The sequence below is a fragment of the Thalassophryne amazonica genome, chromosome 9 (genome assembly GCF_902500255.1).
Source record: "Thalassophryne amazonica chromosome 9, fThaAma1.1, whole genome shotgun sequence".
Classification (NCBI taxonomy): Eukaryota; Metazoa; Chordata; class Actinopteri; order Batrachoidiformes; family Batrachoididae; genus Thalassophryne; species Thalassophryne amazonica.
In genome coordinates this window covers 41,538,633-41,561,717 of record NC_047111.1, presented here as the reverse complement: position 1 = coordinate 41,561,717, position 23,085 = coordinate 41,538,633, and the positions used below count along the sequence as shown (strand labels likewise).

The window sequence follows — 23,085 nt, the reverse complement described above, 5'->3', positions numbered from 1 at the left end:
TTAAAATTTTGACCCTTGTGTAATCCTTCATTAACACCTATCTGCCTATACAACCCCTGGCAAAAATTATGGAATCACCGGCCTCGGAGGATGTTCATTCAGTTGTTTAATTTAGTAGAAAAAAAGCAGATCACAGACATGACACAAAACTAAAGTCATTTCAAATGGCAACTTTCTGGCTTTAAGAAACACTATAAGAAATCAGGAAAAAAAAATTGTGGCAGTCAGTAACGGTTACTTTTTTAGACCAAGCAGAGCAAATAAATATGGAATCACTCAATTCTGAGGAATAAATTATGGAATCACCCTGTAAATTTTCATCCCCAAAACTAACACCTGCATCAAATCAGATCTGCTCGTTGACATTGACCCTATGCCATGACATTGACCCTATGTGTCTTTTTGCAAGGAATGTTTTCACAGTTTTTCCTCTATGGCAAGATGCATTATCATCTTGAAAAATGATTTCATCATCCCCAAACACCCTTTCAATTGTCCAAAATATCAACGTAAACTTGTGCATTCATTGATGATGTAATGACAGCCATCTCCCCAGTGCCTTTACCTGACATGCAACCCCATATCATCAATGACTGTGGAAATTTACATGTTCTCTTCAGGCAGTCATCTTTATAAATCTCATTGGAACAGCACCAAACAAAAGTTCCAACATCATCACCTTGCCCAATGCAGATTCGAGATTCATCACTGAATATGACTTTCATCCAGTCATCCACAGTCCACGATTGCTTTTCCTTAGCCCATTGTAACCTTGTTGTTTTCTGTTTAGGTGTTAATGATGGCTTTCGTTTAGCTTTTCTGTATGTAAATCCCATTTCCTTTAGGTGGTTTCTTACAGTTCGGTCACAGACGTTGACTCCAGTTTCCTCCCATTCATTCCTCATTTGTTTTGTTGTGCATTTTCGATTTTTGAGACATATTGCTTTAAGTTTTCTGTCTTGACGCTTTGATGTCTTCCTTGGTCTACCAGTATGTTTGCCTTTAACAACCTTCCCATGTTGTTTGTATTTGGTCCAGAGTTTAGACACAGCTGACTGTGAACAACCAACATCTTTTGCAACATTGCGTGATGATTTACCCTCTTTGTTTCAATTGACATCTCTCGTGTCGGAGCCATGATTCATGTCAGTCCACTTGGTGCAACAGCTCTCCAAGGTGTAATCACTCCTTTTTAGATGCAGACTAACGAGCAGATCTGATATGATGCAGGTGTTAGTTTTGGGGATGAAAATTTACAGGGTGATTCCATAATTTATTCCTCAGAATTGAGTGAGTCCATATTTATTTCCTCTGCTTGGTCTAAAAAGTAACCGTTACTGACTGCCATAATATTTTTTTCTTGATTTCTTATAGTGTTTCTTAAAGCCAGAAAGTTGCCATTTGAAATTACTTTAGTTTTGTGTCATGTATGTGATCTGCTTTTTTTCTACAAAATTAAACAACTGAATGAACATCCTCCGAGGCCGGTGATTCCATAATTATTGCCAGGGGTTGTAGCTACCACCCTGGGATGGCTATCATACATTTTTGTGTAGGTCAAGGAATACTGAAGCTGGGTTGTTGTTTAGAGGCCTATATATGACACCGAAATAGACACGACGTTCATTATTTTTCCCATTGTATGAGGGCATCATGTACCATGCATTTACCGTGTATTTTTGCCCCATACATTTCGCTCCAGTGAATGCTTCTATTACCTTTTCGTAAAAATGCTTCCATGATTTGATGAAGCTGAATCCAGTAGCCGCAGTGTTGAAATGGGTGCGTGTTTCCTCAGACACTGCTGAGCCCCACAGCAGCACTGGCTAAGATCAGCGGTGTGTCGGCGAGTTGCCTGTGGGGCAGAGTCCACTGCTGCATGGACACAGTCACCTCTATGCTCCATTGGTGTCCACTTCCTGCTCTGAGAAGAAATACCTGTCTAACTTCAAGTAAAATATCAAATGATGTCGCTCTATTTAGGTGTCATATGAAACAAATAATGAATCTTTTTCATTCATTCAATAGAAAGAATATTTATTTATAAGAATGTTAGGGGAGATGATGGTCTAGTGGTTAAGCATTGGGCTTGAGACCAGAGGATCTGTGGTTCAAATCCCAGCTTGACCGGAAAATGGCAGCACCCTGACATCGGGGTAAATGTGAGGCATTATTGTAAAGTGCTTTGAGCGTCTGATGCAGATGGAAAAATGCAACATAAATGCAGTCCATTTACCATTTATTTACACGTGTTGAAAGATTAAATGTTCCATCTTTTAATGCGTGTAAATATTCTGACCATTGCACACATAAACATACATTATTTGTATATTCGTGGTACCGATTACGTCAGAATTGGCTTTGAGTGCATGGACTGCCATGGATGACAGCCTGCAGGTTTGTCTTGCATTTATTGTTTGAAAGAGTTTTTGCCTGTTACTGATTGCAAGTGACAAGCAAAGGCAGATGAGAAATGATATGCAACATATAGATCTCACAGCTCTGGAGCTCAATCAGAAAGTTGTGGACTGCAACTCTGCACTCTCTCTACTCCAAATCCAAACAAACTTGGTATCCACCCGCTCTTAGGATTTATTTCAGCTGGGTGCACAAACCAGAATGATTAAAGTACAACAAAGGTTGCTAAACTAAGAGGGAACGTTAAGCCACAAGCTGTTTGTGCAGGTTGGGAGGGTTGCTTGGATTTCTTTAATAAAAAAATAAATAAATAAATGGTGTGCTCTTGCGGCGATACAATGCAATCTCTTGCAATGGATATATTTAACTGAGCTCCTCCAGAACTAGAACCACAATGTTTTGTACTATGCGTTTCATCTTTCCTTTGTACTTCTTCTCTTGTAAGTTATTCTAATAGGCTTTGTGTCCAATGAGCTGTCAAACACACATGATGCAACTTTTCATCATGTTGCAAAAGCAAAAATTTGCATTGAGTGTGTTTATAAATATGGAAGAATTAATCTGAAGAATTGACAGAATTATTCAAGATTAAAAGAAACATGTTTAGTTGAAAAGTCTCACTTCTGAACACATTTTGTTATCATGAAAATATGTGAATAGAATTAATTTGGTGGGGAAAAGGGCAGGAATCACCCTTCCCCTGTACATGAGTTTGTAAACCCAGTTCCTTCTAAACCATGTGATGAATTTCAGTAAAACGTAGCACAGTGGTAGCACACCATGTGAAGATGTGCACGAAGGAAAATAATTCCTGTCCAGCATGGTCAAGAGAAGATATTTGGACTTGTTACCTTCTCAGACGTTTTACCACTTTATTTTAGGTCCTTTTTATCACAAATGATTTGCTACATTGTAAAGACATAAAATCTTATCAAGTAGATTTGTCTAATTTCTGGTCAAAATATTTAATCTGCACTTAATGAGACATAACCACTTAAGTCAAATTTGAGTAAGATATAAGGATTTATTTTGAAATAGTACATCTTAAAAATGTTCATTGAAAGCGTCTTGGAAACATCTTCTTTTGTGTCATATCTGACATGAAGCAAACTTTTTTGACTCACCATAAGACTTTTATGCTGCTGTGTTGTTTGTAAAAGGTGTCATGCTTTCAAATACAGGTAAAATAAATCCTAAAATTAATTTCTTCTTTTCTTTTTTGGTCCAGACTTTTTTTTTCTCCAATCAGTTTTACCTGAACGGAATTCCCCAGGCTCAGTCACAGTTTCCAGTTTAATGAAGCTAATTAATAAACTCCCTAACTCCATCCCACCTTCTGCATCTCCCTGCAGACAAGAGCCAGACGGGAGAAAAGAGGAAACAGAATGGAGTGAAGGAGAAAAGGAAGGACAGAAGAATGAACAGCCCTGAGAAGAAAAAAGACAGATGGAAGTCAGAGAATGGCTCACTGCTTAAAGAGCTAGGTAGTGTGTGTGTGTGTGTGTGTGTGTGTGTGTGTGTGTGTGTGTGTGTGTGTGTGTGTGTGTGTGTGTGTGTGTGTGTGTGTGTGTGTGTGTGTGTGTGTGTGTGTGTGTGTTAGCAAACTGATGAAATTCACCTAATTGGCTGAACACGTCTGTTTTAGAGGTTTGTTGACAACAGGTTGCAGCACTTTTGTATCTCTGCATAAGTAATTTATTGCAGTCAACGTCGTCGTCTTTGCTGTCCTCATGTGAGTAGAAATGCAGTAAGAAACTACTCTGATTCAAGTTTTGGAAATCTCAAGAAAATCTTTAAATTGGTGGTGATGCAGACTTAATATACACAAACAATGGATCTATTTTGATACATCTGTTCTGTTCTGTGTGTGCTGCAACCTTTTGTAAAATATGGTTTCATTGTGGCATCATCAGCTTTTTTTCCTCCTTCCACAGACTGCATCCTTCCGTCATTTGTGTTTTCACCATGGCATTCATTGGTCAGTGTCGAACAGACTTTAGGTGTTTGATTGCTGTGGCAGAGGTTGACTTGTGCCGTGATCTCAGACAGGTTCCATTACTGGCAGTGAAGGTGTGCCGGTTTTCATTTTTCTTTTCACCTGCTTCAGGAGGTGATGTCATGGAAATGTTCCCTGCCCTCTGTACAGCATGGTGCTCATCAGTGAAAAATTGTTCTTCTGCATGCCAGCTTCATTGCTATTTTGATGTTGTATTTTGTTGAATGCAGTGTACATTTTTCTGCTTAAAGTACTGTAGTTGTAGTATCAGTAGTCGTTGTAGTAGTAGTAGTATTGACAAATGTATTGACCAGTAGCTCTCTGAGATGGCAACGAGAATGCCAGTCACACTCATAAATGTTGAGGGCTGTACAACTGGTGATGTAATACCTTTGCTGCTGCAGCTGTTGTGTTGCTAACGGGGTTATTCGACAGGGCGCCACTCTACAGGTGCCCTGACAATTGCACAGATTTGATCCACGCACTGGTACACACTCTGCCATGTAGGAGAGTAAACTCCATTGTATCAGAGCACCGCATCACAGCACAGCTTGTCTGATCGATTATAACAAGATGTTAAATCTATCATAAACATGATTTTACAGATACTCATAAGAAGGAATGAACATGCAACTGTTTTACCAAGTGTTTACAATATATTCCAAATGTGTTCTCCACGTCATGAAATGCATGAGAGAGAAAATCTGCAGCTGAAACGGTCCTCTGTGATTCCAGATGTGATTAGAGGTGTTTTCATCAACCAAACTCTGAGAGAAAATAAAATATATTGTTTTATATATGCAGCGTCCAGCGCGCAAAGCACGGCATACAGCTGGGAACCCAGCGAGTGGCATCATCACAACAAATTGCGCGGAAGTGCGGAATGAAGTATCGCTGCAAGCCAATGATGTGCTTCGTGGGAAAAATGATGATGATTATGATGACAATGTCGAAGACTATGATCACCTATGATCCAAAAAAAAAATGTAAAAACTAGATGAAACAGTTTAATCTTTCTTGCCTCCTAACAGGCTGGCTTATAAAGTGCAGACCAGGCAACCTGCCCAGAAATGAAAGACAGGAGCTGCGCCCTCAATCTGTTTGAACAAAATACACAACAAAGGCTGCTTTGGCTTCCAATTTTTACCCCGTTGGAGCAGGATCAAACAAATTCCAGTCTGCAGTCACTACAAATGCCCAATTTAAAGAAGTTTGAACATGATTGAAGCCGTTAAGACAATGAATACCCTGAAGTTACCACAGACTATCACTGATTTCGTGAATCTGGATTGTCACACGATTAACTCATCACAGTTGTTGCGAAGCTCTGTCCTTACATGCCCCTCCCCTACATGAGTTCACCTGCTCCTTAATCTACTTGCTATTGATCTAGCTAATCACAAATCTTTGGAATTAACATGCTTTAATTTACTTGTAAACAATCTTGACAAGATTTTTATTATTATTGTTATTATTATTATTATTATTATTATTATTAATGAGCTAGATTACAAGAACAATCGGTTACTTAAAGCTGTACGGTCTTTGAATTTTTTAAGATTTAAGTCATGAAAAGCAGTTTCTTTGGTGCCACTATAATTTTATTCCTTAGCATTTAAATAAAGGATTCATAAGATAATATTGCCAGTATGATCAAAATTTGTGCTGTCTGAAACGATGTAGAATTTCAACCCCTGAAGGGGAGAATTTCAAGCTATCAGATACTATGGCTTACATTTGGTGCCAACATAAAATATCACGTGGGGGCATATACTGAGCTTTGCGAGGATGTTGGGAAGGACATCAGAGTCAATCAGTGTAATGAAAGGCAGCATGACATCAGCTGGCTGTTAGCTCAAAGAAAATACCAAGAGTACATTTATCCATACCTGAAAGCTTGACTTTTCAGGTATGAAAAGTTACAGACTTTGTGGACTGGTGTGAGCGCAACCACTTGTGTCTCAACACCAGTAAGACGAGGAGATGGTGATCGACTTCAGGAGGAAATCACCACCTCACCCACTGATGAACATCCAGGGAGAGGACATAGAGACTGTGGACAGTTTCAGATACCTGGGTGTTCACCTCATCAACAAACTGGACTGGACTCACAACACTGACGCCCTGTACAAGAAAGGCCAGAGTCGCCTCCACCTCCTGAGGAGATTGAGATCCTTTGGAGTGAGCAGGCCTCTGCTTAAGACCTTCTACGACTCTGTTGTGGCCTTTGCTCTCCTCTATGCTGTCGTCTGTTGGGCCCCGGGCAGCACAGAGCGGGAGAGAAAGAGAATGAATAAGCTGGTCAGGAAGTCCAGCTCTGTCCTGGGCTGTCCTCTGGACTCTCTGGAGGAGGTGGCTGAGAGGAAGGTGTTAGCCAAGTTCAAATCCATCATGGACAACTCCTCTCACCCCCTGCACCGGACTGTAGTGGAGCTGAGCAGCTCCTTCAGTGACAGAATGAGGCACCCTCAGTGCAAGAAGGAACGATACCACAGGTTGTTCCTCCCGGCTGCTGTCAGGCTGTACAATAACACTGTGAAATAACCACATGCAATAATATGTCCACAAATCACGTGCAATATTATGTCCACAAATCATGTGCAATAACAACTCGTTTCCAAATCCCAGCACTAATGTCACCTTATCACATCTAAATTCCACTAAGGTGCTCCTGTCCTTTTCAGTTCCAATCATGTTTATGTATGCATACGTACGAGGTCTGTGAGAAAAGTAACGGACCTTATTATTTTTTTCAAAAACTATATGGATTTGAATCACGTGTGATTACATCAGACATGCTTGAACCCTCGTGGGCATGCGAGAGTTTTTTCACGCCTGTCGGTTACGTCATTCGCCTGTGGGCAGTCTTTGAGTGAGGAGTCGCCCACCCTCTCGTCGATTTTTTCATTGTTTAGGAATGGCTCAGAGACTGCTGCTTTGTTTGATAAAAATTTTTTCAAAAACTGTAAGGCACAACTGAGTGGACACCATTCGATAAATTCAGCTGGTTTTCGGTGAAAATTTTAACGGCTGATGAGAGATTTTGGTCTGTTAGTTTCGCTTTAAGGACAGCCCACGGCGCCTGACGGCGATCTGCGCTCCAAGGCGGCTGCGTCTCGCTGTTTCTAGCTGAAAACTTCCTAATTTCAGGCTCTGTGGACCCAAGATGTCGTGAGATAACAGAGAACTTTCAGAAGAATTCGGGATCAGGAGTTTATCCAGACATTCCACTGTTAAAGGAGATTTTGTAATGAAAGAACGTGCGGGCAGATTCGCATGTCAGGCCGGACCCGACCGCGGGGGGTCGCCACAGGAAAAACACCTCCGTTGGAAACCTTAACGGACAAGTTGGAACATGCCCAGCTGTTAAACAATTTCTCAGATACTCACTTCTTGAACGCCATCAAAAGCCTCCTGACTTTTACAAATAGTTTTCAACACGGAGGTGTTTTTCCTGTGGCGGCGCGAACGGATTTGGGGCGTTGTCACGGACCCGACTCGGCAAATTCGTCCGCACGTTCTTTCATTACAAAATCTCCTTTAACAGTGGAATGTCCGGGTAAACTCCTGATGCCGACCTCTTCTGACACTTCTCTGTTCTCTGACGACGACCTGGGTGAACAGAGCCTTAAATTAGGATGTTTTCAGCTCGAAACAGCCAGACGGAAGCCACCTCCGACCGCGCTGCGCCGATCCGCTTTGTGGGCTGTCCTTAAAGAGAAAGAAACTCCACAATCTCTCATCAGCCGTTAAACTTTTCACCGAAAACCGGCTGAATTTCTCGAATAGTGTCCACACGGATATCCCTCACAGGTCCTGAAAAAATTTGATAAAGCAATGCACGCCGTCTCCCTGCAGCTTCTCAGACAAAGAGATTCCGACGGGAGGGGGAGTCCACACCTCACTCAAAGCCTGCCCACAGGCGAATGACGTCACCGACAGGCATGACAAAACTCACGCATGCGCACGAGGGTTCAAGCTTGTCTGACGTAAAAAACATATGAATCAAATCCATTTATTTTGTGAAAAAAATAAAAAGGACCGCTTTTTGTTTATCACAGACCTCGTATTTATATATGTATGTATATATACCGTATGTATATGGATATATGTGTGTGTGTGTGTGTGTACATATATATATATATATATATATATATATATACAGTGAGGAAAATAGGTATTTGAACACCCTGCAATTTTGCAAGTTCTCCAACTTAGAAATCATGGAGGGGTCTGAAATTTTCATCTTAGGTGCATGTCCACTGTGAGAGACATAATCTAAAAAAAATCCGGAAATCACAATGTATGATTTTTTTTTTTTTATAATTTATTTGTATGTTACTGCTGCAAATAAGTATTTGATCACCTACCAACCAGCAAGAATTCTGGCTCACACAGACCTGTTAATTTTTCTTTAAGAAGCCCTCTTATTCTGCACTCTTTACCTGTATTAATTGCACCTGTTTGAACTTGTTACATGTATAAAAGACACCTGTTCACACACTCAATAAATCCAACCTGTCCACCATAGCCAAGACCAAAGAGCTGTCTAAGGACACCAGGGACAAAGCTGTAGACCTGCACAAGGCTGGGATGGACTACAGGACAACAGGCAAGCAGCTTGGTAGAAGACAACTGTTATGATTATTTATTAGAAAGTGGAAGAAACACAAGATGACTGTCAGTCTCCCTCGGTCTGGGATTCCATGCAAGATCTCACTTTGTGGGGTAAGGATGATTCTGAGAAAGCTCAGAACTACACAGGAGGACCTGGTCAATGACCTGAAGAGAGCTGGGAACACAGTCACAAAGATTACATTAGTAACACATGATGCTGTCATGGTTTAAAATCCTGCAGGGCAGCAAGGTCCCCCTGCTCAAGCCAGCACATGTCCAGGCCTGTTTGAAGTTCACCAGTGACCATGTGGATGATCCAGAGGAGGCATGGGAGAAGGTCATGTGATCAGATGAGACCAGAATAGAGCTTTATGGAATCAACTCCACTTACCGTGTTTAGATATGAGAATAACCCGAAGAAAACCATCCCAACCGTGAAGCATGGGGGTGGAAACATCATACTCTGGGGGTGCTCTTCTGCAAAGGGGACAGGATAACTGCACCGTATTGAAGGAAGGATGGATGGGGTCATGTATTGCGAGATTTTGACAAACAACCTCCTTCCCTCAGTAAGAGCATTGAAGATGGGTCATGGCTGGGTCTTTTTTTTTTTTTTTTTTTTTTTTTGTAGAAACTGTGAGAGACCTCCATGTGGACACCGTTCGGAAAATTAATATGGCTTTCAGGGCCGATTTCATGGGGAATACACAGATTAAGGAGTGATCCAGACGGTTTAAAGACCGCCCACAACTGCTGAGAGCGTTCCGAGCGCCGATCGACAGGCTCAAACCCCACTGAAACAACCAAATTATTTCCAACATGAAGGCTTTGTTGATCCGGGACGTCGTCTGACTTTCACAAAAAGGCAGAAGGCGTGGATATCAGCACTTTTTTCAGCACATTCCACTGTTACAGGAGTTTTTTCATGGAAAGAAAAGCGGAGGGACGCGACACGGAGCCGTTCATTACGCGGCACAAAACCACCTCCGTGTTGGGCTCACAGGACGGCTTTCAGGTGGATTTCAGACGGCTGTCGGTTGCTTTTCAGTCGTGTGATTATCCAAGAAATTGAGCATGAGCTGGACATGCCCCAACATGTCCTGTGAGGCTTTATCACGGCATTGCTTTGCGCCATGCAGCTCCACCGCGACGCGTGGAACTCCTCTGCACGTCTGTCTCAGTGTGCCGAAAAAGTGCTGCTGTCCACGTCTTTTCACAATTCCTGTGCTAGTCAGACTACATACCGGATCAAGACAGCATCCAGTTTAGAAATGAACGGCACATTCCACTGTTACAGGAGTTTTTGTCATGGAAAGAGGAGCAGAATTCCGCGCGTCGCGGTGGAGCCGCATGGCGCAAAGCAACGCCGTGATGAAGCCTCACAGGACATGTTGGGGCATATCCAGCTCATGCTCAATTTCGCTCTCAGCAGTTGTGGGCGGTCTTTAAACCGTCTGGATCACTCCTTAATCTGTATAATCCCCATAAAATCGTCACTGAAAGCCATATTAATTTTCCGAACGGTGTCCACCTGGAGGTCTCTCACAGTTTCTGGAAAAAAATTGATGCAGCAAAGCTCCAAATCATTCAGACATTTATTTGCAATAAAAAAACGACGAGGGGGTGGACCACTGCTCACACAAAGCCTGCTCACAGGCGAATGACGCAGCCGACAGGCGTGAAAAAACTCACGCATGCGCACGAAGGTTCAAGCTTGGCTGATGCAAACACACGTGATTCAAATCCATATGGTTTTTGAAAAAAATAAAAAGGTCGGATACTTTTCTAACAGACCTCGTATGTATGTATGTATGTATGTGTATATATATATATATATATATATATATATATATATATATATATATATATATATATATATATATATATTCTGTTTCTACTTTATTTTTTCTTATTTTATTGTATTGTTACAAGTATTATTATTATTATTATTGCTTATCCTTGCACACGCTGTTTGATGCACATTCCTCTACTCGCACCCATCTTGTGTGTGTGTTTTTTTTTTTAAGAGCTGACGTAACGTGAATTTCTCCCCAGTGAGATCAATAAAGTCTTATCTTTTCCATAGAATAAACCAAGGCCATTCTACCACGGGGAAAAAGGTGTTTTTGTTTTAAGTCAAGCGTTTTAACACCTAGGCCCCATTAAAAAAAAAAAAATTAGTTTATCATCCCAAACATCAGAAAAAAGTGATGTTGGAGGCGAATGTGTTTATACACACACACACACACATATATATATATATATATATATATATATATATATATACACACACACACAATCCTCACATACATGACACAAAACTAAAGTCATTTCAAATGGCAACTTTCTGGCTTTAAGAAACACTATAAGAAATCAAGAAAAAAATATTATGGCAGTCAGTAATGGTTACTTTTTAGACCAAGCAGAGGAAATAAATATGGACTCACTCAATTCTGAGGAATAAATTATGGAATCACCCTGTAAATTTTCATCCCCAAAACTAACACCTGCATCATATCAGATCTGCTCGTTAGTCTGCATCTAAAAAGGAGTGATCACACCTTGGAGAGCTGTTGCACCAAGTGGACTGACGTGAATCATGGCTCCGACACGAGAGATGTCAATTGAAACAAAGAGGGTAAATCATCACGCAATGTTGCAAAAGATGTTGGTTGTTCACAGTCAGCTGTGTCTAAACTCTGGACCAAATACAAACAACATGGGAAAGTTGTTAAAGGCAAACATACTGGTAGACCAAGAAAGACATCAAAGCGTCAAGACAGAAAACTTAAAGCAATATGTCTCAAAAATCGAAAATGCACAACAAAACAAATGAGGAATGAATGGGAGGAAACTGGAGTCAACGTCTGTGACCGAACTGTAAGAAACCACCTAAAAGAAATGGGATTTACATACAGAAAAGCTAAATGAAAGCCATCATTAACACCTAAACAGAAAAAAACAAGGTTACAATGGGCTAAGGAAAAGCAATCGTGGACTGTGGATGACTGGATGAAAGTCATATTCAGTGATGAATCTCGAATCTGCATTGGGCAAGGTGATGATGCTGGAACATTTGTTTGGTGCCATTCCTGAAGAGAACATGTCATTGATGATATGGGGCTGCATGTCAGGTAAAGGCACTGCAGAGATGGCTGTCATTACATCATCAATAAATGCACAAGTTTACGTTGATATTTTGGACACTTTTCTTATCCCATCAATTGAAAGGATGTTTGGGGATGATGAAATCATTTTTCAAGATGATAATGTTGTGTGTGGGCCGCCAGAAGAGGAGGTACTGCTGGCCCACCACCAGTGGGCGCCCTGCCTGAAGTGCGGGCTTCAGGCACGAGAGGGCGCTGCCGCCACGGACACAGCCGGGGGTGACAGCTGTCACTCATTATCTCTTGACAGCTGTCACCCATCTGCTCAACATCATCTCACTCCATAAAGACCAGACGTCATCTCCACCTCGTTGCCGAGATATCCTACTTCATTGGAGGTAATATACTCAGCCGTTTGTGTTTTACACATCAATCTGTATATTGTGAGTCTTTGCAGGAGTACCTGTTATCCTCTGTCTGCGGGAGCTGATTGAGTGCTGGACTGCACTCTTTTCCCCTGAGGAATCACTGCGGTACTCTGCTACATATTGAGTGAGAGGTGGAGGTGGCATTCCCACCGTTGTTGTTACGGGGTGTACACACACCCACACTTGACTGTCTTTGTTCTCGCCAGCAGTACCAGATCCGACAGTCGGGGACGGTGATCACCTGGGAATTCGGGACTTGGCGGCTCCAGTATTCACCAGGTTCGGTGGCGGCGGAAATCGTGTGGTTCCGGCTCTTCTCAGGACAGACGTCTTCTATCCTCGAGCCTGCCCACACGTCACCTTTGTGGATTGACTGTAATCATATTCTGAGATTGTCTGTATGTTCGTTGTGCTCCTTCACAACATTAAATTGTTAATTTTTGGCTCATCTATTGACCGTTCATTTGCGCCCCCTGTTGTGGGTCCGTGTCACTACACTTTCACAACAGATAATGCATCTTGCCGTAGAGCAAAAACTGAAAACATTCCTTGCAAAAAGACACATAGGGTCAGTGTCATGGCATAAGGTCAGTGTCAACAAGCAGATCTGATTTGATGCAGGTGTTAGTTTTGGGGATGGAAATTTACAGGGTGATTCCATAATTTTTTCCTCAGAATTGAGTGTGTCCATATTTATTTCCTCTGCTTGGTCTAAAAAAAGTAACCGTTACTGACTGCCACAATCTTTTTTTTTTTTCTTGATTTCTTATAGTGTTACTTAAAGCCAGAAAATTGCCATTTGAAATGACTTTAGTTTTGTGTCATGTCTGTGATCTGCTTTTTTTTCTACAAAATTAAACAACTGAATGAACATCCTCCGAGGCCGGTGATTCCATAATTTTTGCCAGGGGTTGTATGTATGTATATATATATATATATATATATATATATATATATATATGTGTGTGTGTGTGTGTGTTCTCCACTCAGATTGCAATAGCCAATCACGGATTAGCCTTTCTGTCCATCATTTACCTGTATTTTGGCATGCTTGGTGCTAGAAGGTTATGTTGGATCCAAAAGGATCCAAAAAGACTAGGACCAAAAGTTAGATTGTATCGGTTCCCACTGACCAATAGCGTTAGAGCTTACTGCCAATAGTTAGCCAATCAGAGCGCGGCATACGAAGGTCAGGAACTAGCTGACAGACGCTGGTTGAAAAAATGGCAACAAACATGTCAACAACAGCAGAAAATCTTCTGCCAGCGAGGTTTACTGAGTTCACAGAGGAGGAACTGGTGGAAATATTGATCTCCAAGGATGCCAAAACCACTAAGAAGGTAGACAAGCACACTAGTGACATTTTAGAAGCATTCATCGCATCAAAATCTTCGATCACAGCAATTGGAGCTGAATCAACAAACTGTCACTGGACAGAACTTGGCAGACAAGGGCTTGCAAAGTTGTTTCGAAAATTTGGAGAACGGGGGCGGAGTTAGCCTATTTTTAGGGGTGTTCAAGCACACCTAAATATATTTTAAGCACCCCTAAAAATGTATATATATCAGGGTTCTAGCTAGCACAGACTTGCGTTATGGCCTGTTACGCTATAATTTTGGAAAAAAATATCATGAGTCACCTTTGTGTGGATTAAAGTCACTAACTGGGACTCTTGTCTTGCAATCGAGAAACGAGAATCATCCTCCGTTCTGTTGTCACAGCTTTAAACGCTGCACGGCTCTCTACCGAGACAGAGTCCGCTCGGATTTAATAACTTCAAAACGAATTGCCACTTTAAATAAAATGACACCTCTTACAAACGTTGCAATACAGACAATAAACTACAGTCAACTAAAACGTTTTTTCCTCCCAAAATGAGACGTGTTGCATTCTTTATAAACCTGACCTGCTGCACATCTGCAGCTAGAGCTCAGCTCATGGTTATGAAAATACATTCATGCCAATATAATGTCTGAAAGGAAATGCTTTTGACAAAAACTAACATTTTATTTCTGTTTTTGTCCAGAGATCAAGTATCCACCATGTAGAGTTTATTATGTCCAGAGTTTAAGGATCCAGTAACCAATTTCATATTTATTTACTTAAAGACTCAGTAAAATGTTGTTCAATTTCAACTTAATCAGCTTATAAAGTGCCAAATTACAACAAAAGCCGTCTCAAGGGCCTCACACAGAACAGTTCAACATAAAAAAAAATTTAAATAAATAAATAAAATAAAAAAAAAAATTCAAACACCTAATTAAAAACAGAAGTAAAAGAATAAAACATAACAAAATAAAAACTACTCATAAGAAAGAGAATAAAAATAGGTTTTAAGTCTTGACTTAAAAATGTGCACGGACTCCGACTGCCTCACTGAGGGCCATGTACTGATAACCCAGAATGAGATTGCCCACTCAACAAACGTCCCCAGCCTTCTGGACATGATGAAGGGACTTGGACTGTCGTACCTGGCTTTTCCCATTTGGGTACCCCTAGAATGGCCAATTTTTAGTTTAAATTTTCAAAAGCTTCCCCCCTTCCGCACCATCAGCCCTCCATTTCGTATGAATTCTGACTTTTAAGTCACACATTTTTATTTTTCTTACTTTTAAGGACTTCATTAGATCTTGTCTGTCCTTTCTATGCTTTGCTGTTAATTCAATAAATAATTCATATTCACGTATTTCTTATCCTGAACCCATTTATGTGCAGTATACCATCTGTGTTCTCCATCCAGCCTTATAGTGGAGTGCTGCTGTCGCTGTGCTAAACCAGGTCCTCCTGCACACGGCACTAAAGCTCACTGATCATAACAACTGCAACTACTGTATTTTTATGACTTACAATGTGGATGTGCGTGCTGCCAGAAAAACCGAGACATCAGTCAGTTTGTAGAATAAATAAATGAATAGCCTGAACTAAAACACAATCTAAGTAATGCCTAAAACTGTCTAAATGTAATTGAAAAGTGATACCAGGGTGAGTGTTCTGTACTAAGTACTATGACATAATAATCTGTTAAGATGAAATAAAAAATCTTCAATAACTATAGGCTCATAAGACTAACATAAAAAACAAGGATAATATACTTTACTCAGCCTCTGAATATTTCAGACCTGCTCCTAAGTTGCAATTACTATTTTCCCTCACCACATTAGGAGATTAAATTATTTGTTATATAAACTGCACCAGAATGCAGGAATTTTATGTATGGGCGTTATCCATTGCTAATATGCATTTTTGTGTGTGTGTGTGTGTGTGTGTGTGTGTGTGTGTGTGTGTGTGTGTGTGTGTGTGTGTGTGTGTGTGTGTGTGTGTGTGTGTGTGTGTGTGTTTTTTTTTTTGTTTGTTTTTTCATTCTGACAATGAATGTAGCTTTTGCAAGCAATGTTTTCACTCTGAAATCATGGGAAATTGTATTTCTGGACAACTAGATTTTAAAAATTTTAAAAATGTGCTAAGCACCCCTAAAACTGGAAGTCTAAAATCGCCTCTGGTGGAGAACATAACAATTGATGGATGGCAAGTCGTCCTACGCCTCGTCCAATATAACTTTTCTGAATCCAATATTTCTCTGTGTTGGACTCCTTATCATCCATTATTTGTATTATATATATATATATATATATATATATATATGAGATTGATTTTCTTCAAAAGATGTGGAATTTCAGCTACAGTTTGCCAAAAGACACATGGAATAGAATGTGTCAGCACAGACCTACAACTCCCTGAGGAAAAACTAACAATCTTGCAATCTTGGGCTTAGCGTCCAAGCTACCTCCACTGTCAAGTGGCAAGTTCCAGTTTAGTAAACTTCGGCCAAAGCACACTCGCCACCTATCAGGCGTGCCAGTTGTTGCACCAGCTGTACCAGCATCAATGAAATTTGCCAAAAAAAGAAAAAAAAAGAAAACTGTTTTTATGGGGTCTAATGGTTCACTATTACAGCCTAATATCAAAATTTCTAGTTTGTGAAAATCTAACACTTTCTGTTTTGTCTTCGTCTTCATTTATGTAGGTCTATTTGTTTTTGAAGTTGTTAGATGTGTCATGTCCATGGGACAGTGGCACTGTGACAGTTTGATACGAAGTACTGCTGTTGGCAGTGACAGAACCAGAGCGTGCTGTCAGCATCAGTGTTTCCTCCTTTTCTTTTCTTTCAGCTTTTGCTTTTATTCATTATTTGTAAGGTTTTACTCTGAAATTACATAAGTGCCTACTTTAAAAAGTGATGCACAGCAGCACACAGTGAGAAACATGATTAAATAAATGGCAGCACTTTCAAGGGATAGCAGGAATTTCATTTGCCACAATCCTTCTGTTAGTTATTTTCCCTAAAAGAGTAATAAAATTAGTCAGTTGATGTGATAGCTTCAGTGTGTTATCAAAGTCACTGAGGTGATTCAACACTTTATTTTATCATTAGTTTACCTATTAGTGTAAAATAAAATTGTTGTGTAGGACAGAAAATTGAACATGTTTTCCACACTATAATTCACACCAGAGTACTAGTCGCATCTGTCCAGAAATGGACCATGAAGAGGAAACAATCATATATTAGTTGCGCCAGTCTATAAGTTAAGTTTCTTTTTGAAATGTGGTGATATAGCTTCTTACAACAAGAAGTGAAAATGATATTAATTGACACATTATTTATTTATGATGCAAATACTGCGTTAATGAGCAGAGGCTAATGAGCTAATTAATGTAATTGTACCAGGCACAAAGAACCCAAGAGTAAACTGCTTCTTGTGAATACTGAACACTGAAAATGTCTGTTCAGTGGCTCTTTTCAGAGATAAATATGTTCATGTTTACCTTAATGTAATTAAATAGTTTAAATGCCTGTACATTGTAAAATCATACTAGCTTTATCTTAGCCTAGCTGTCCTCCTCGTTACTCTTCTGGTTGTCTCACAGTTCAAGTAAGTTGAGTTGTATAAAGGTTATATTACCTCTTTTTAGTGTGAGAGCTTAATTTATTAACTTTGTGCATTCTGTAAGAACCAGCATGTCCTTCTCATCCAGATCATCATCTTGTTTTATGGCTGTTGGTATCTGGTGCATTACCGCCACCTTCTGCTCTCGAGTGTGAATCACAGTACCTCATTCAGTATACAGTAGCAGCTTGTCATGTGTGTAGAGGCTGCCATCTTGTGGCCAAAGAGGATAATGTAGTTTGTTTTTCATAAGTTGCTTCAAAATGCAAATCGCAAGACCAGCAGAACAAATAAAAATAAACTGCAATCTATAATACAGAAACTATGGTACATCTTTCTGTGGGTACATAAAACAAAAAGTCTATGTTCAATCTTCCAGTGAAACAAATGAAAAAGAATAAAAATTCACAGTTGGGTGTAAGAATTAAAATCCACCCTTCAAGTGGGTGGATTTGTATTATTACATAATCCTTGTTAATATGCATCTAGATCTGTTAATACTGTTCCTGATTTGACATTGTAATGCTGTTGGCTGCACAGACAGTTGCTGCATATGATTAATATCTTGTAGTCTAAATGAAAATTACTTACGTTTGTGACATTTGTTCTCATTTAATCCATTTTTTAACATGCAAGACAAAATGCAGCTGTTTTTGTAACTGGTGTCATGCTGGTTTAACCAGATTTGATGGTGGCAGATTGTGTGCTGCCGATGTGATTAACAAACTGTATCGATAAGGGGACAAGAGATGTATAAAGAGGATGAATATTTCTGTGTCTCCCATAATCACTGCTCCTCTGTCTGATTTTCTTTCCCTGGCTGTGTGTTACTGTATGCCACTCCTCTTTTTATCTTTCCATCTTTCTTCCTTGCTGTATATCTCCATCCCTAAGGACTGCAGTTTGATGAAAAAACTCGACTCGGGAAAATAATCACTGGTGTTATTTTTCCATGACAAAGTAGTGCTTTTGTTTATGTGTTGTCCTACCGTGTCATTTTGCCATATCCGTGTGTGTGTGTGTGTGTGCTTTTCCGACTCTTGTGTGTCGATATTTCTTGTGCCTGTCTGAGTGTGTCATCTCTGTGTTTGTCTTTGTGTATCTCAAACTCACTCTCTGAGTGTGTGTTTGTGCGTCAGGCCATCTGTTCTCTGTTGGGTCTGGTTCTGGTTCCCAGAACTTTGACTTACACTTTCTGATTTGGGATCATGAAGACAGCCATGTAGTTTATCTCATCATTGCCTTTGCCAAGGAGGAAGTGTTTTCTCCGGTGTTTCTCTGTTTATTCACTGAAATTTCCTGAGCAGATAGATTAGGGTCCATGAAATAAGTAATTTAATTATGGAGGTGATTTGGAATACATTCTTGAAAGGAGATCTAGAAGGATGGTGGCACATAGCAACATTGAACTCATAAATTTGTGAATTTGTGTGGGCTACTCCTTTGTCCCCCAGAAGAGTTAGAGGATAGGGAAGTGTGGGAAGAGTTGCTTGGTCTGCTGCCACCACATCTCTGACCTGGATAAGTCACAGAAAATGAATGTATCATTAACTGGGTCCAGGTCACGGTGGCAGCGGATTAAGCAGCTCATCCCACACTTCGCTATCCTCTACCAAGTCCTCTAACTCTTCCCAGGAGATCCCAAGGCGTTACCAAGCCAGCTGGAAAATATAATCTCTCAAGTGTGTCCTAGGTCTTCGCCGGGACCTCCTCCCTGTTGGACATGCTTGGAAGACCTCTCGAGGGAGGCGACCAGTGGACATCCTCACCAGATATCCAAACCACCTCATCTGGCTCTTTTCAATACAAAGATGTAGCGGCTCTACTCCGAGTCCCTCCCGGATAGTTTAGCTTCTCACCCTGTCCAAGAGTATAAGCCCAAATACCCAATGGAGGAATCTCATTTCTGCCACTTATTCTTTCAGTCATTACCCAAAGTTCATGACCACAGGTGAAGATAGGAGCATAAATTCAGTGGTAAATTGAGAGCCTCACCTTTCAGCTTAGCTCCTTCTTCATCACGACAGTCTGGTACAGCGTCTGTGAAACATCAGACGCCACCCCAATCCATCTATAGAGCTCATGCTCCAACTTACTCCCACTTGTGAACAAGACCCTGAGATACTTGAACTCCTCCACCTGTGGCAGTAACTGTCCCCTGACCCAGAGGGGACCTTCTACCATTTTTCGACAGAGTACCATGGTCTAAGATTTGGAGGTGATGATTCTCATCCCATTTGCTTCACACTCAGACTCAGAACTGCTCAGTGTGCTTTGGAGAACACTGCCTGATGAAACCAACATAACCATGTCATCTCCAAAAAGCAGAGATGCAACTCTGAAGTCACCAAACCAGACACCCTCCGGTCACTGACTGCACCTTGAAATCCTGTCCTTGAACATCACAAACAGGATTGGTGACAAAGGGCAGCCCTAGCAGAGTCCAACATCCACCGGAAACAGGTCTGATGTAATGTTGACAGCATGGATACAGCTCCTACTTTGGTCATATACAGACTGGATTGTAGGTTGCAGCGAATCCGGTACACCATATTCCCACAGCACCTCCCACAGGATATCCCGAGAGACCCAGTCATATGCCTTTTCCAAGTCCTCAAAACACATGTGGACTTGTTGTTCATACTCCCAAGACCCTTCTAATATAAAGGATAAAGAGCTGGTCCACTGTTTCACAACCAAGACAGAGCCCTTATTGCTCTTCCTGAGTCTGAGGTTTGATTAAGTCTCCTCACTGGTACCCAGGCATAGGCTTGCCTGGGGAGGAAGAGAAGTGTGATTCCCCTGTAACTGGAACACACTCTCCAGGCCCTTTTTTAAAGAAGGGGGAGGTACCACCCCAGTTTGCCAATCCAGAGGTACTTGTCCCCGACGTCCATGCAACATTGTATAAGGATGTCAGCCATGGCAGCCCAACAACATCCAGAGACTTCAGCAACTCAGGATGAATTTTGTCCACCCGTGGCGGTAGCAGACTGCCGGCGAATTGCCACCGAGGACTTTATTGACTACCTCAATGACTTCCACTAGGGTAATGGCACCAGAGCCACCCAAGTCTTCCATCCCTGCCTCTTCAACGGAGGACATGCCAATACGGTTGAGGAGGTCCTTAAAGTGTTCTTTCCACCGCTTGACAGTATCCTCAGTCCAATTCATCAGCTCTCCTCTCCTGTTGAACACAGCCTAGACTAAGCACTGCCTCCCTTTCCCAAGGCGCCTGACAGTTTGCCAGAACCACTTTGAGGCTGACCGAAAGTCATTTTCCATGGCTTCTCCAAACTCCTCCCATGCCCGACTTTTTGCCTCAGTCACCACTGAGGCTGCAGTCCTTCTGGCCGGTACCTGTCCGCTGATTCTGGTGACCTCTGTGCCAACCAAACATGAAATAGAAAATGTCCCAGAAAATGAAGGATTTTAATTTTGAATTTGATCCAGAACATGTTTTGGATCCAGGATCCAGAAGATGTTTTAAGCTTTCATAAGCATTTAATGTATTTTTTAATGTGTTAATAATGAGCTTTAATAATGAATGTTATTAATGAAAATTTTGCGAGCAGATGAATAATGTTTTAGGAAATAATTTATGTATTTTTTGAGTTGACCAGGAACATATTCTGGATCCAGGATCCAGAATCTAGAAGAATGTTGAAGATATAGCAACATTGAACTCAAAAAGTTCTGAATGGATTTTTTTGATAAATTCTTAGGTAACATTTTTGCTTTATGCTAAACGCGAGTGAAACTTATTGCTTTTCTTCAGTTAATCATCTATATTATAATCAGCAAGTGGCCTCTCTCTCTCTGTGTGTGTGTGTGTGTGTGTGTGTGTGTGTGTGTGTGTGTGTGTGTGTGTGTGTGTGTGTGTGTGTGTGTGTGTGTGTGTGTGTGTGTGTGTGTGTGTGTGTGTGTGTGTGTGTGTGTGTGTGTGTGTGTGTGTGTGTGTGACTTTGATCATGCAAAAACCAGAACTGACATTTGCTGCTTGGTATGAATGCTGCAAAAATGGAAAGGTGGTAGGAGAAATATTTTTGGAGAAATTATCAATTTTAGCTCACCAGTAAACAATGGATGCTATGCTGCAATGTACTATGGGAGTTCTGTTAGTTGTGTAAGTTTTGAGGCTTTAAATATTACTGTGGTCTATCTTAGTTTAAGTGTTGTTTGTGTTATTGCTATTATTATTGTGTTTTATAGCTCTATTGGCTTTATCAGTTTAGATAAGTCTCATGTTGCTATTTCCATGATTGATGTTTCATGTTGGTACCATGAGTGAAATGTTTAGTGGTTTTAATGTCTTCAGCCACTGTCTTTGTTTGTCAAATTAAAACCACCTGCTTACAGCAGCTGTGCGTGCAACTTCGATAAGGGACAAACGGCGCACAGCTGACATTTAGGGAATTTTGCCACCCTACACCCCATATTATACAGTCTGAAATCTCGCACGAATAACCAGTCAGATTTGCAGAAAAAAATGTAATTGGATTAGAATTGCTGTTTGGCATGCTTATGTATTTTGGGCCAAGGATGAATGGCACCAAAACATAACACTGATAGGACTAATAGTTTTGGAGCAGCTATGAATATTATCTGACGTTGCTAATTACATTTTGGAATCTCACACCTTTCCTTTTACAGGGGGCAGTAAATCATGACACAAGAAATGAAAACACTTATTTCCATTGTGGTCCATTTAAAAATCAAATGACAAAATAGAAGTAGTAGTAATAATAATAATAATAATAATAATACTGATAATAATAATGATAATAGTAGTGTGTATATGATAACAACAACCTAAACAATTTATAAATATATTAAGACAGTAAATTAACATTAAAAATTACATAATTAGTAGGAAATAAAGGGTTGAGTTCTTCTAAAAATTGTTAAGGTCTAAGGTTCTAAAAACATTCTGGACTCACACGCCATTCCAACTAATTATACAAGCTTTGCTATAATTTATTACCACCCTTACCACAAACATGTCAGCTACCTATTTTATAAACACTACCCATCCTAAAGCCCGTGGATCCCCACTTGCAAGTTAGCAAGGACAGGTCTCTCACCATTGTCTCGGCCTACGGGCCGAGCGGCAGTGCAGAGTACCCGACCTTCTTGGAGTCGCTGGGAGGGGTACTAGATAGCGCTCCGACTGAGGACTCTATTGTTCTCCTGGGGGATTTCAACGCCCACGTGGGCGGCGACAGTGAGACCTGGAGGGGGGTGATCGGGAAGCACGGCCTCCCCGATCTGAACCCGAGTGGTGTTCAGTTGTTGGACTTCTGTGCTAGTCACAGTTTGTCCATCACGAACACCATGTTCGAGCACAAGGGTGTCCATAAGTGCACATGGCACCAGGACACCCTGAGCCGGAGGTCGATGATCGACTTTGTAGTCGTATCATCTGACCTTCGGCCACGTGTCTCTGACACTCGAGTGAAGAGAAGGGCAGAGCTGTCGACCGATCACCACCTGGTGGTGAGTTGGATCTGCTGGGAGGGGAGGAAGCCGGTCAGACCTGGCAATCCCAAACGTATCGTGAGGGTCTGCTGGGA

General features: G+C 41.0%; 1 protein-coding gene across 2 annotated transcripts in view; it reads left to right on the top strand.

The window, feature by feature from the left end:
• Window positions 1-23,085, top strand: part of jade2 (jade family PHD finger 2) — a 647,761-nt gene that overhangs the window by 601,889 nt on the left and 22,787 nt on the right. Inside the window, exon 12 of one of the 2 annotated variants that reach the window (XM_034177958.1) lies at window positions 3,771-3,902. The exons of the other annotated variant lie outside the window; for it this stretch is intronic. Within the exon in view, the coding sequence (XP_034033849.1) occupies window positions 3,771-3,902 (132 nt within the window). The remainder of the gene's footprint in view (window positions 1-3,770; window positions 3,903-23,085) is intronic. 2 annotated transcript variants of the gene reach the window in all.